Here is a 15,464-nt window from a genome sequence, read left to right as displayed (position 1 = left end):
CACTGCCCCACCAGCCTCAGTCTGCCCTCAAGCAGCCTTCACCTGCCTGCCATCTTAATTACAACCTGTCCAGGAGAAAACATTGACTGGCAGCTTCTTCCTCCTCCTCCTCCATCTGTGCTGTAGAACTCAGCAGCAAGGAGGATGGGGACAAAACAAGAATGAGTTGGCTGTGCCTGTCGTTGGCTCTGGCTCCACCTACTGTTGGCCTCCTGCTCTACAAATCCAGATGGGTACTACTCACCACTGCAGCTATGAGAGCTTTGTGATCAAGTATTTTATACATCTTTCTAAATAAATAATTGAAATAATCTAAATAAATAAATATGAGGTGGGGGAACACGAGACCTTCTTGGTCTTGAATCCCATCCCCAGAGTCGCTCACCTGGCACTGTCCTGTGATCCTTCATATGCCACGTGGAGACCTCATTGTTCACTGAGGCCTTTAAAAGTTTTTTAAAGTTCTGAGTTTTAGCGCAACCTGCCATTTTAAATTGGGCAGCTTTATTTGTTCATTTGTAAAACTACAGAAAAAGACTATCTCATTGGAAAAGCGCCCTGGGGGACTGTGGTGTTGAAGGATGGCATATAAATACAGAAAACCAAGAAAAAACTTAAACCGAATTGGGCAGACATATAGGATCATCTATTCAGCTTGCAATGTTACCCTGATTTAATTTTAACTTTTTGAAAAGATCACTTTAGAGTTGCTCATTTAAATGCTGCTAACAAACAGTCTGGTCAAGCTGGCACAGTTCATATTTAATTATAAGCTATTCTATTGTTTATGAAACAATTTCTCCCCTCTCTCTGAATATTCCAGTGGGAAGAGTGGAGGTTGATTAAATGTCATGTTGCAGCATTCAAAATAAGCAAAAAAGCAAGTCACTAGTTCTTTATTTCCCCACTTTTTTCCCTTTTCTCCTTCATTCAGTGATGCTTAACAAGTCGGACATACAGTAAGGTTTTATCCAAAAAGTAGGAAGGGAGAGTGTATGCACACATCTTTTAATACTGGTTTCTACTTCAAAAGGGATAATCAGCAGAAGAATTCTTTCTAGTGCCACGTTCAAATAAGGAAAACACTTATGCAATGACATTATCAGGTCTTTGTCATCTGATATGTGTTAGGACAATGAATCATACAGAACCCTCCATTGACCTTCTTCAATGTGTCTAGATAAAAGGATGAAAATTAGAATCCATCTCCTTGCCAAGTGCCACCAGTTATAAATGTACTTTATAGGGCTCATTATCCAAACTAATGGACTAAGGGCGACATCCTTGAAATGGACTTACCAGCACTGACAAAGCCACTATGCAATATTTCAGGAAAGATATGTAAATTACAGTGTTTGCTATATCTTTTTTTTACTATGGAAATATAAATTTACATTTGTCACATCTCTTCAGTTGGAGGCCGGGATTGTTTCATTGGAAAACGCACTTAAAACTGTGCTAGAAGTAAAATGCGGGCAATTATTTTTAATGTAAGGCCTGCTCAAAATATACAGACGTAAATTAAAATACCTTAAATCTTATCAAATGGAGCCACATAAGCAAGATCTATGCAGCATAAAAGAACTGAGAAACAAAATTAAAAAGGAAAGGAAGCTTATAGGGAGCAGAAATTCAATTTTCGTCCCCCTAAAGGCAAAAGTCATGAGGAGATTCTCATTCACAAGCAAAGCAGGCAACAAATTTGATGGGTATCCAGTGGCATTAGCAAAACAAAACAAACCCATCCCCCTTATTTTAACTAGAATGCTGTATATGAAAAAAAACCCTTTTTTCTCCTATTTCCCTCCTCAGCATCTTGTTTAAGATATAAAGCTACACATCCTCACTTATTGGGGCACATAAACATAATCTATAATAATCCAGGGCTCTGTGTCTTGGAGAGATAATTAAGAGGCAAGACAGGGACTGCTAAACTTATAAATTGTGTGTGTGGAACCTCTGGCCCTCCAGACGTTGCTGAACTCCAACTCCCACAATCCCTAGCCATTGGCTATGCTTGTTGGGGCTGATGGGAGTGGTAGTCCAGCAACATCTGGAGGACAAAAGATTCCTCACACCTGCTGCAAATCCTGATCTGCTATGTGCCTCACACAACCATTTCCTAGGGCCATGGGAACTCTAACGCTCCTAGGGCTCTTTGTGTCCGCAAGGGCTTCCACATTCACTTCAATGGAAGAAAATGTTCCAATTTCCTTTTGCATTTGCAATTCACTCCTGCCATTAAAATTAATGGGGCAGACCAGACATGTGGGGTGTTCCATGCTCATAGTTAAACACCCATGGAGCTCAAAGGGGTGGGGGTGGAATGTACATGGAGCTTCTCTCTCTCTCTCTCTCTCTCTCTTTCTCTCTCATGCTCATTCCTCATGCTGGGAAAAGCTCTTGTGTGCCTTTGAGCATGCAGTGTTCAACATCATTGCTGAGAATGAGATGACCCAGTTTGAAAAGAGCTCCATGTGTGCTTTGGTACGCCCCCAAAATTTTCAACCCATGGCAGGAAAATTAGGAAAGAAACAATACTTGTGGGATTCTGATCTTCCATTAACGCTAGTCCTCAAGATGCCTTCTACCTTTTGTCATTTTGCATGAAAGCAATATGATGCAGTTCATATAAAAAGGTTATGATTACTTTACTTAATCTCAGGAAGTGCCATTCCATTGCTTCCATGTTATGTCAGCTTCAGTGATTTAATGGCAGAGAAACTGCAGGACATGCCTTGCACAGAGTTAAATCTTTGTGACAAGAGCATTCTTTCTGAGCGTTCCTGTAATCTGTCACATGACATCCTCTAAAAAAATGGAAGTTACGCTTCAAAATAAGTGTTACACTAAAGGTAACCAGACAAACATTTTTTTCATTTCCTTTGCTATAAGCCACCTTTTCCCAGTATCTCATTGAAGGACTAATCTTACCCAAATCTCCTCTGCCCAAACCTAAGAATGAACCTCTGCGTCAGAAATATATATACACACAAAATCAATCTATAAAGCAGCCTAAACACAGTTAGCTCTATATTAGCACATAAGGAAGTTTTCAGACACTAGGGAAAAAGTTGTTTTTCCCCTTTCAGAATGTGAATAGGCCACAAATGGGAAGCACAGTATTCATGGCTAGTAACCACTCTAAACCGAGTGAATAGACAGTAAAATGGCAAATGCAATTCAGTGAAAACAAGTGTAATGTGGTGCATGTTTATTTCACATGCACTTGTGGGGTTTGAACTGATGGTGATGGGCCAGGAGCATGGAGAAAGTGAACAGTGAAAAGTTTATGTCTCACACACATAAAACCAGAACTCAGAGACATCCAATGAAGCTGAATGCTGGGAGATTATAGACAGATAAAAGAAATTATTTTTTTCCATGCAGTGCATAGATGAACTAATGGAACTCGCTCCCACAGGAGGCAGTGGGATAGACAACTTCGATGGTTTTAAAAGAGAATTAGACCAATTCGTGGAAGAGAAGGCGATCAATGGCTACTAGCCATGATGGCTATGCTCTGCCTCCTCAGTTGAAGGTAGCAATGTTTTTAAATACCAGTTGCTAGAAACCACAGAAGGAGAGAGTCCTTTTGTGCTTGACTCCTGCTTGCAGGTTTCCCACAGGCATCAGGCTGGTCACTGTGAAAAGACCCTGCTGCACAAGATGTGCCATTAACATGGGTGGATTTATCTGTGAGGCTGATGTGGCATCCTCCTCTTCTTTTCAGTCTCCCCGCTTCCATGCGGGGAGCTGGCCAGATACTTATCTTGCCCCAACCCTCGTTGGCCAACTGTGACAGGTAGGTGGAGCCATCCACCTGCCAATCACCTGATGTCATTATGACAGGGGACAACTTCTGAGGGGTTAACTTTCAGTGCCAATTAAGGCTGAGCTTCTTTGAAGGCATACTATCAGTGCCAGTTGGCACTGACATGACAGCACAGCTTCAAAGTACCCCTTTGAAGCCCATTTGCATTCAAACCACACCTGCAAATAGAGAGGAAAAACATCAGCTTGCAAGCACAGCAATGGACTTCTAAAGCATGCTGTTAGGCAAGGGCTTTGCAAGTACTAACTATTGGCTGATCACTGGCCCTTGCAAAGACCTTGCCTAGCACAGCACACTTAAAGGAGGTTGCTGGAACCACTAATCAGCGGTGACTACAAACCCACATTTGCTGCCCTGCACCCGACATCATATATAACGTGAACAGTAAGCAATCTTCCTTTTCTCCATCTTCAATAGGACAAAAGAGCGTAAGAACGTCTTGCTGGATCAGGCCAAAGGCCCATCTAGTCCAGCATCCTGTTCTCAAAGCAGCTGACAAGATGACCCAATGGGAAGCCTGCAAGCAAAACTAGGGTCCAACAGCACTCTCCCCACTTGTGATCCTCACCAACTGGAGGATGTGCTGTTTCCAACAGTGGAGGTAGAAGAAAGCTATTAGGGGCTCCCTTGAGAGGAAGGTTGGGATAGAAATTTAACAAATTTTAAAAATCTAAATAATAACCATTATTTCCCATGCATTTGTCTAATCCTCTTTAAAAGCCATCTAAACTGGTGGCCGTCTCAACCCTCTTCCACTGTCCTTCTCTTGAGTTGTAGGTGGAAACAACTAGCAAAATCACTCCAGTCACTGCCATGTGGATCACATCTGTAGAAATCTTAATTGTATGGGTGCATGGGTGACTGAATCAACACAGAATCATAGAACCGTAGAAAGGACCCTGAAAATCATATTGTCCAACCCCATGCAATGCAAAAATATCAACTTAAGCATCCATGACAAATGGCCATCCAACCTCTACTTATAAACGTTCAGGTAAGGAGAGTCCACCATCTCCTGAGGGATGCGAGGAGACTGGGTCTTACATAGATATGTGGTGGTTTTACAAATCTGTTTACCTATTTTTGGTTCTGGTATTTAAAGAATTGAATTTAATATATAAAACAGGCATACAACCTTCCCATCAACTTGCTTTACTTGGAATAAAGGATATGTCTACTCCACCAGTTGCTCATAAAAGTCCTTATAACACTGGTCTGTCTAAGCCACTACTGCCAATGCTTGCTGGGATTAGTTGCCCAAGGTCCTAGGCAGACATGTCTCTTGGTCCTGCAAACCTCATCTCCTTTAACTAGATAATGTGGGGGAGGGGGCAGTGTTGGCAAAGGCTATTTCTACAGGTGAAGACTATCTAAGCAGAACATCAGAGGTCACTGAACTTTTCATTGCCTTACTCCCTGAGCTGCCAGTTTTTCCAGTATATTTTCAGCAGCCAGAGATCAAACCTGGGACCTGCCACACACAAAGCATGTAGTACCACTGAACTACTATCTCTCCTTAACTGATGTTGTTGCATTTAGCTGGCAGGCTGTCAAGCAAGCAAATTGTGCATGAGTTGCTCTTGCTTAATTAAGTGGGGTTGGGGGAAGCCTAGCTTGTAGTACATCACACACACACTGATGAGCATTTAGTCACAAGTCTAGCCAACACATGCAGATGCTGTGTGTGATTCAGACTTAGCTATGCTTAAAGTGGACCTACTGAGATCAGTGGGCTTTATGTTCATTATGGCAGACGTCCCGCTGATTCTGGTAGGTCTCCTCTAAGCAGAATAAGTCTGGATCCAACACATTCTTTCTAATAGACCCTTTCACAGGAGTGAATTCCATTCCCACAGCAAAAAAAAATCAGCCGATTTTGATCCAACTTTTTAAAAAGTTGCCCAGAGGCCCGATACTATTGTAAAAAGAATTCATCCTACAGTAAGAGGGCAGCATAGTTTATGACAACAATCTACCTAAAAACTCATTAAAGCCTTTTCTCTTAGAGTGACATGCATTATCAGCAAAGATTAATCTGATGAGTCTTTGGGTGAGCTTCATTTTTAAAAATGCAATAACAGAGGGCTTTGTTGTCATCTGATGAAAATCAATTAGAGTAGGTAAGGCCACAAGGAAAACTAACATCACTCATCACCAGACCCCCGGCAACCGAAATGATTTGTCTTCCAAGCTTGGGTGATCAGGAAGGAGGCTGCAGTAATATCGCAGGGAAATTAATTTAGTTTCTATATTCTAAACCCACTTTCCTTGTTCTGGAGGACCTATACACAAATTACTTTTAATCAAGGTTGATGTGTTATTAATACCAAGGAAGATCTTTGAAGAACCATTTTTAAAAAATTGACTCCAGCATTTTTCATCTTGCAGTTCTGTGTATATATATTTATATAAAAAGCAGAGAAAGGTTAATTCTTGCTAGCCTTACCTTCTAGTTTCTTTGTCCACCACAAGGCACTGCACAGGATGGCGGAGACAATAGACACCGCCAAATACTGCACACATCCTAGAAGAACATCAGAAATAAAATAAAAAAATGAGGGATGAGATGTAAATAAATTTCAATTCCCAGACCCTCCCAGTGTCCCTATTTTCTACGGATGTCCCTGATTTAGAGAAGCCATCCTGGTTTCTGATTTGATCCCAGAATGTCCCGCTTTTCCTTAGGACATCCCTATTTTCACTAGAGAAATGTTGGAGGATACAAAGTTATCTGACTCCTGAGCCATCTGAAGGCAATCCTGTATAGGGAAGGTTTTTTAATGTTAATAATAAGAATAATTTTATTATTTATACCCCACCCATCTGGCTGGGTTTCCCTAGCCACTCCGGGTGGCTCCCAACAGAGGACTAAAAACAGAATAAAATTTCAAACACTAAAAACTTCCCTAAACAGGGCTGCCTTCAGATGTCTTCTAAAAGTCAGATAGTTGCTTATTTCCTTGACATCTGATGGGAGGGCATTCCACAGGGCAGGCACCAATACCGAGAAGGCCCTGTGCCTGGTTCCCTGTAACCTCACTTCTCGCAGTGAGGGAACCGCCAGAAGGCCCTTGGAGCTGGACTTCAGTGTCTGGGCTGAACGATGGGGGTGGGGACGTTCCTTCAGGTATACTGGGCCGAGGCCGTTTAGAGCTTTAAAGGTCAGCACTAACACTTTGAAATGTGCTCGGAAACGTACTGGGAGCCAAGGTAGGTCTTTAAGGACCGGTGTTATACGGTCTAGACAGCCACTCCCAGTCACCAGTCTAGCTGCCGCATTCTGGATTAGTTGTAGTTTCCAGGTCACCTTCAAAGGTAGCCCCCCGCAGAGTGCATTGCACTATTCCAAGCGGGAGATAACTAGAGCATGCACCACTCTGGCAAGACAGACTATGGACAAGGAGTTTCTCAGCCTGTGAACCAGTTGGAGCTGGTAGATAGTTGCCCTGGACACAGAACTGACCTGCACCTCCATGGACAGCTGTGAGTCCAAAATGACTCCCAGGCTGTGCACCTGGTCTTTCAGGGGCACAGTTACCCCATTCAGGACCAGGGAGTCCCCCACACCTGCTCGCCCCCTGTCCCCCCAAAACGAGTACTTCTGTCTTGTCAGGATTCAACCTCAATCTGTTAGCTGCCATCCATCCTTCAACCGCCTCCAGGCATTCACACAGGTCCTTCACCGCCTTCTCTGGTTCTGATTTGAAAATGAGGTAGAGCTGAATTTTTAATGTTTTATTATGTTTTTACATACGTTGGAAGCTGCCCAAAGTGGCTGGGGCAACCCAGTAAGATGTGTGGGGTATAAATAGTAAAATCATCATTTTGGAATAGTCCCTATTTTCATCAGAGAAATGTTGGCGGGCATGAATTCTATCTTCTCTAAACAAGGTAGCTTGCAATGATTAAAAACAATTCATGATGTACGTTATGTAACTAAAAGCCACATGAAGACCACAATCCTATGCATGCTTTCCTAGCAGTGAGCTCCATGGAACAGAGTGGGACTTATTTCTGGGTAAATGTGTCAAGGACTGCAGTGCAAATGCCAATTTGCATCTTTCTAGACTTCTTAAGAAACCATTACTTGATGGGAAGATAGAGCTTATTTAATATTTCATTTATTCATTTATTTTATTTTTGTTTATGGATTTTTTAAAAAACAAAGCTGAGCAAGGCCCAAGAAACAGGCAAGGATCCACTATAACCATCTCAACCCATCAAACCTCCCCAGCCACCCAACCAAACCCCTGCCTCTCCCCCACCCTGCCCCCACAATCCAATCACCATTAGCCATGCACCTTTTAATAGCAGTTCATTTCAGATGGAGCGGCTTGCATGCCATAATAAAATGGGCTGGCCAAGATAACTTTGCCATATACTTTGCTCCTCTCTGCACTACCAGAATAAATCTAACCCTAAAACAGCATTCCTATACTAATATTTCTGTGGCCATTCACTTCTGATTTTATAAAAGAAAATGAAAATCAGATCCATTCATAAGTGATCAAGACACGTGGATGATGTCTTTTAAAAAGTGAGTCAAACAATTCTCTCTCAGTTGAGGGCAAGGTCACAAAACAGGGGGAAAGGGAGTTAAAACAGCTAAGAAACTGAACACACACAAGAAAATGCTCAGGAGAAACCAAGAGGCACCAAAGAAATAAATGAGTATTTTCTTTAAAAGTGTGTGTGTGTGTGTGTGTGTGTGTGTGTGTGTGTATTCAAAAAGAATAACATTTCCATAGGAAAATCAATTAGATTTGTTTGCTCACATAACTGGAGACAGGGTGTTTGGCAATTCAATACAGCCAGCTAAACATGTGTGTTTATTAGACAAATGTTTGTCTAAAAACGGTAAACTAACGAGTGAAGATCTAATAGAAGCAATGAGGCACGGTCAATTTTTCAATTAAATCAGCCCTAGAGGTTTTTACGCAGCATCTAGATGAATCAATATGTAGAACAGATATCCAGCACAGTATTGTACTTGGAATTTATTTAAACATGTTTCTGTGTATGTTTCACACACAGATAGCACATATTATGCTACACTATATTACATTATTTATTAATAACTGAACTCTGAACTGAACCCTTCCTACTGTGCAGCCCTGAGATAGTTGCTGGAGGATGGGGGGCATAAATGAAGCACATGAAGCTTCAGGGAAGGGCAGAATGCAAATTGCCCAGTATTTATACCAAACCTGGCAAATCCAGAGGTTTCATGTTAATCGCAAGGGCAAATATTATATATTATTTTAAAATATCTACCCTGCTTTGCAATTCTGTGAGTTTGAGGTGGCTTACCATTAAACAACAATAAGACACCAGCATTGAATGAATGGAGAAGTACAGTAGTACCTCTGGATACGAACAGGATCCGTTTCCGGAGCCCTGTTCGTATCTAGAAACAAACATAACTAGCAACGGCACGTCTGCGTGTGTGCGTCGCTTTTCGCCACTTCTGCGCATGCGCGTGACATCATTTTGAGCATTTGCGCATGCGCAAGCAGCGAAACCCGGAAGTAACGCACTCCGTTACTTCCGAGTTGCCATGGAGCGCAACTCGAACGTGCTCAACTTGAAGCGCATTCAACTCGAGGCATGACTGTAGTATGTGAACAACTTATGCACAAAACAGCTTATTATAAAAGACTCTGGGATGGGTCACATAAAGTGGGTATCTTAATCTAATCTACTATATATTTTTGGAAAGTAGTTTGCCTGCCCGCCTGTCCAATTGTTCTCTATAGGTTTGACCACCTCTTGTGATATTGTCATCAAATTCAGTACGGGGTTACCAGGTGGAGGGAGAAGTCTTTGTTGACACTAGCCACCATTTTAAATCAAGATGGTGAACCAAAATCATGACTTCACTCGCTTTGGGGCATAAGTCTGTATCCTACTGAGGTATTGTCACCAAACTTGGCACAAGGGTTCCCAAAGTGGGTGCAGTGGTCTCTGTCAATGTTAGGCGCTATTTTGATTCAATATGGTGGACCAAAATGTGACTTTGACATGATTTTATCCACTTTTTGGCATGATGGGTTCAAACTCACAAGTTACATGATTCATTAAAAAATAACTTCTTTTTATTTGGTTTCTACAGATTTCTGAGTAGTGCATGGCAACTCCCTGCTAATCTATTAAATGGAGATCACACACACACACACACATAAAACAAATATCCAGCAGTGTAGGGCTGATGGGGAGTGAACAGAATCTGGGCAGGGGGTGGGCACTTGAAGTGGGCTGTGCCTGCTTCAATTCTGCAAATGGGCATTTGAGCATAGGTGGAAATCTTGTTTAACATCCCGTGTGTACTGCAAGGTCACCGATATGGTCCATGGCTACAAAAGATGGAAACTGTACTCCAGCAACATCTGGAAAGCTACCCTGGTGTTCAGGATTTCCTGTTCACTTCAATAGCAAGGGCAGCTCCCTGCCAACAACATTTTGCAGTGCAAGGAATTTCAATGGCTCCTAGAGACTTATAGGGCTGTATTCAACCAAGTCCTATTCAGAGTAGACCCATTGGAATTAATGGGACTAAGCTATTCATTAATTTCCATGGGTCTAGAATTAGATACAAGCCATGGAGATCCTGGGCAGGATGCAACTAAGATGTTGCTGCTAATGGAAGCCAACACAAAGACTCCTGCTAGCTCAATGGAACTTTCACCCCCATTCTCTTTCCCATGTTGCCTCTGCGACTTCTCCAAATCTGCTCTGAAAAGTGGGGGAAACCCTCAGAACAGAGTGCAGGGGGAGGAGGGGGAAATTATTCCATCAGGCAGGCACAAATACCTGAGGTGATGGAACTATCTCCTTAGTGCTATGTTGAGCTCCACCTCCTGGATTTTTATGTTACAGCTGTGTCCCATGCATGTAATTTGTCCTCCTACCTAGCCTTGCAACAGTCCTATGATTTGGGTTACGCTGAGAAATGATGAGTATGGCAATCCCAGATCACCAGGTGAATTGCATGATGTAAAATTGATTACAACCAGGTCTCCTTAGTCCTTGACCAATACTCTAGCCATGACATTTCAGTTTGTAATGAAAACGAACAATTTGCCATCTTATCTATTGACTAGAAGACACCCAAATGACCTGGTTAACACAACACCAACTACATGCCTTCTTAAACAACCCAACAGTAAAATCAGCAGCAACTAGGCCCCTGACAACCTTTGAAAACCTCCTCCTAACAACAAAGGGAAACGGTAAAGGGACGGTATCCGCAATATACAAAATACTACTCCAAAATCCCGCAAATCCCCTAGACACAATGAAAAAACAATGGGAGAATGACATAGGCTATGAGATTAACCCCACTCAATGGACCAGAATGTGGTCTAAACCCCCCTTTAAATCCATATCAACGAAAAGAAAAGAACTCACACTGAAACTCACCTACAGGTGGTACCTAACACCAAGGAAACTAGCGCTAATACACCCAGGAACCTCACCAAAATGCTGGAGAGGGTGCACCTCCACAGGCACATACCTCCACATGTGGTGGGAGTGTCCCAAAATTCAACTATTCTGGACAACAGCCATACAAGAAATATGTAAAATAACTAAGCAAGTAATAGACATCACCCCAGAATTGGCCCTACTAAACATCTTCCAAGACAACAATGCCCATTTACACCACAAAGAACTCATAACCCACCTGCTCTCAGCAGCCAGAAACATCATAACCAGACACTGGAGAGACCTGTCAGGAGTAAGCATGGACCAATGGTACCAAATAGTATGGGAAACAGCCCTACTAGAAAAATTAACTAATAGACTGAAACTGACACGGGGACAAGCAGAAGAAGACGCCTTCACCCCGGTATGGCTCCCCTTTATCACATACACAGCCCAACAGGACAATGACAATAATCCACCAACAGCATACAAATCAATATGGCTAACCTGATCCAAAACACCCACCCACCTCACTCACACACGAAAACAAAGATCACCACAGCCAATCACAAGCAAACAATCACACCCTAAGCCAACCCCAACCTCTCTCACCACCAAAGGAACACAAGTGAACAACACAAGCAACGCTGACACCAAACTCTACATACATTAAACATAATAGAAACACCGCCACCCGACCCCACCCCCATCCATCCTCCCTCTCCCCACCCCCCCTTTCTTTTTTCTTTCTGTTTTCTTCTCCCCCTAATGCCTCAACAAATGAAACGGATTTGTAAAAATGTTACATGGAAGAAGAAGGAAAAAAAAAATACGAGGCACTACACTTCTGTAAAACAAGAAAATCCTTAATAAAAAATATTTTTTTTAAAAAAAATAATATCTATTATCTATTGACTACACCAGCACACTGATGTAGCTGTATCAGAGGGAGAGGTGAAACACCAAAGCCCTCATTACTAATTTGGTTGGGATCAATTTCTATTTGGTTCCTATGTAACACAGTGTAAGAACTGGTACCAGATTTGCTTCTTTTCCTCTTCCCATCTCACCCTTTTTGCCTTTGTTCCATAACCATTTGATTACATGCCAACAAGACAGTATGTAATTGTAGTAAATATATGAAATAAGACAGGTGAAACAATTTGGAATTAATTCTCTAATGCTCTTTAAAAGTCGAAATCTATATGAAAATCAAGCAAACTGTCTTGTCAATTTCTTATTCTACAATAGGATGATTTGGCTAGAACCAAAGTACAAGGTAACTCTGATACTATTAACCCTAAATGACAGACGTTTAAACTGATTCTCCTCTAATTAACTGGCTACTGTCTCAGCCAATAATTCAGGTTTTGCTGAAAGATCGCGCCTGTTACGCACTGTGTTTCAACTTTGCCCTGGTGACATCAAACTGCATTACAGCTAAATTAACAGTTGCGAAAAATTTTGGCCTAGTATTTTCCCGCCCCCCCCCCCGCCCCCAATCATCTCTAGCCTTTAAATGCCATTTCAATTCCTATCAAGCCAAGGAATCAGCAACTGCAATTTCAAATACAGCTGCAAAACAATAGACCCCATTAATAGCTGAACTTTTGACAGCACATTCACAGTGATTTATGAGTTTGTATATAATTTGATTATTCTATTAATTCTACTGATTACTGTTGGAGCTAATACAGTGAAGGTCACTCCCTAAAATAAATCTTCATTACATTTCACAGAAAGTAACTGCCTCCAACTGGTTGTTTTCTTTAATTAAAACACTAATGTTACAAGGAAAGAAAGAGGCTTCAGGGTTACTGCATCTTTTGCCACAGGAGGACTATGCTACTGTGATGTGATACTCCTGGACCTGAGTATTTGGGGAGGGGGGAATGCAGATGTCTATCTGACATCTTGATTTTTAACTCACCACACACATAAACACACATGCTTTGTTTGGATAACAAATTTGCTATCCTTTTTATAGCAAAGATCTCCAAAACGCTCACAAAAAGCAGCTGAAAGCAACAACAAAGCGCTTTTAATTGTACAAAACACCACACACGCATTATCTAGTTGTAGGCAGATAATTATCTAGTTACAACAACTGCGCATGGTAAGTCATTATTAACTACTATCAACAATATTACAGACACAGGTACTGAGAATGAGGAAGCATGGCATGCCTAAGTGCATTCAGCAACTTCACATCAGAGATTAGATTTGAACAGCTCGGATCACAATCACAACACGCATTTAAAGCACTTTTGTAACAATTTGAGAGACAAGGCTTTCCCAAAGAATCCTGGGAACTGTAATTTGCTGAGGGTTCTTAGGAGACCACCCCCCACAGAGCTACAATTCCCAGCACCCTTAACAAACTTCAGTTTCCAGTATTCTTTAGGGGAAGCTATTACTCTTAAAGTGGTGCAAGAGCGTGTGAAATTTATGGTGCAGATGTGACCATAACCTCTTAGGAACAAAAAAAGGAACTAAAGCAAGACAAAGGAAGATCCAGCTACTAATAAAATGCCAATAAAGTTAGCATTAAAAGAAACAAAGTAACTAAATAGAGGTCAGCAAAAGCCTAGGTCTGGGTACTTTTTTGCATTGAGGACAACACTTTGTTGGGATAATCTGCTGGGGGCCCACATGCCAACTGCATATGGGACCCAAAACAGAGGTGGGGAGGCAGCCCATTCCTCACCTCACCTCACCTCTCCTTCAGTGGGGCAACCCAACTCCCTCAGAGAACAGGTTACGTAAATGAACATCTATTTATGGGTTTTTTTTATTTTGAAAGTAAGAACATGCAAGTTTTTATAGGTTTGCTGCTACTGTATTTTACATATACAAACCACCGTGATTAATTTTATGCAGTATAATAATAATGGGGGGGGGAAATAATGCATGTTGTATCCCACCATTGCCTCAAGGAGTATGCAACATTATATGTATTTTATCTTGCCCCACGCAGCGGCGCAGCAAGTTGATCGGGCACCTGGGGTGGCACACGTGCCCTGCTCCCAGGGGTGTGGCCAGCCGGGGCAGGATGCTCCACGGGGCCTCTGAGGAGTCTGCCTGCCTCCTCCCACTCAGCCGCCCTACAGCATGGGGCAGTATGGAGCCTGCGGGTGCCCAAGCCACCATGTCACTCCCAGGAGAGATGTGTGGCTCGGGTGTGCTGCAGGCCCTGCAGTGAGTGCTGCCCGGCATTTTGTCACCCCCCCCCCAGTAGTGACACCTGGGGTGGCCCGCCCCCACCGCACCCCCCTTCCTCCGCCCATGGGCCCACTCTCATATTTATCTCCACAAACCAAGTCAAGAGCTAGTGTGGTGTAGTGGTTAGTGTTGGATTGCAACCAAAGAGACTCAGGTTCAAAAACCTTATCATCAGGTGACCCTGGGCTGCTCATTTTCTCTCAGCCCAATCTACCTCATGGGATGTTTTGAGAATAGGTGGGGCAGAGACCATGTATGCTGCAGAGCTCCTTTGAGGAAGGGAGATATAAATGTTATAAATAAAAATAAGCCGAGAAATAAGAGCCCAGAGCAAGGTCACCCTGGGAGCTTCAAAGCTGAAAAAGGGTTTGAACCTCACTCCTGCTGGTCCTAGTCCCTTAACCACATGGGCTCTCTTAATTATTGAACTTTCTAGAAGGAATTTCAGTGGAGATGCTCTAAACAGTGCAGTTAAGCCTCCTATAGCTTCAATGGGATTTGAGCTGCCCTGCACTCATTTCATGAGAGCAAGCGTCATTGAAATCAATAGCACCAACTTCTGCATCATGATCAGAGCATTTATCCGATATATTCAAAACAAGCATCCAGTTCAGCTCTGAGAGCTTCAACATCTGCAAGCCAGCAGCTATTTCTTAAATGCTAGAATTATTCCAAACAATGTTTTGCGAGAAGGATTTCACTGCTCAACATGGGATCGTGGAGTGCCACACTCACAAAGGACTTTGTATGCTTAGGAGGGCATGTTTCAACACAAAGGTTATTTTCAAATTAAAAGTCTTGTCCTGTCAAAACTTGAGAAATAATATGGGCAAGGACACAAAAGCATTCCATAGCTTTATTAACGACAGTGCTCACTGATCTGTGAATAACCCGAGAAGAAAAAAAAATGAAGATTATTGAGTTACTTTACCAATCTATCCATCCATCACTGGAGAACAGGGCTCAGAAGTGATGGATTATCTCA

At 42.3% G+C, this 15,464-nt stretch overlaps 1 protein-coding gene across 1 annotated transcript in view; it reads right to left on the bottom strand.

Annotated features, from left to right (window-relative positions):
* Positions 1-15,464, bottom strand: part of CHM (CHM Rab escort protein) — a 72,243-nt gene that overhangs the window by 21,148 nt on the left and 35,631 nt on the right. Inside the window, exon 9 of the mRNA XM_081848045.1 lies at positions 6,282-6,359. Coding sequence (XP_081704171.1) covers positions 6,282-6,359 — 78 coding nt within the window. The remainder of the gene's footprint in view (positions 1-6,281; positions 6,360-15,464) is intronic.

Source organism: Podarcis erhardii (assembly GCF_964252035.2).
Source record: "Podarcis erhardii genome assembly, chromosome: Z".
NCBI lineage: Eukaryota > Metazoa > Chordata > Lepidosauria > Squamata > Lacertidae > Podarcis > Podarcis erhardii.
This window is presented reverse-complemented; position numbering and strand designations above follow the sequence as displayed.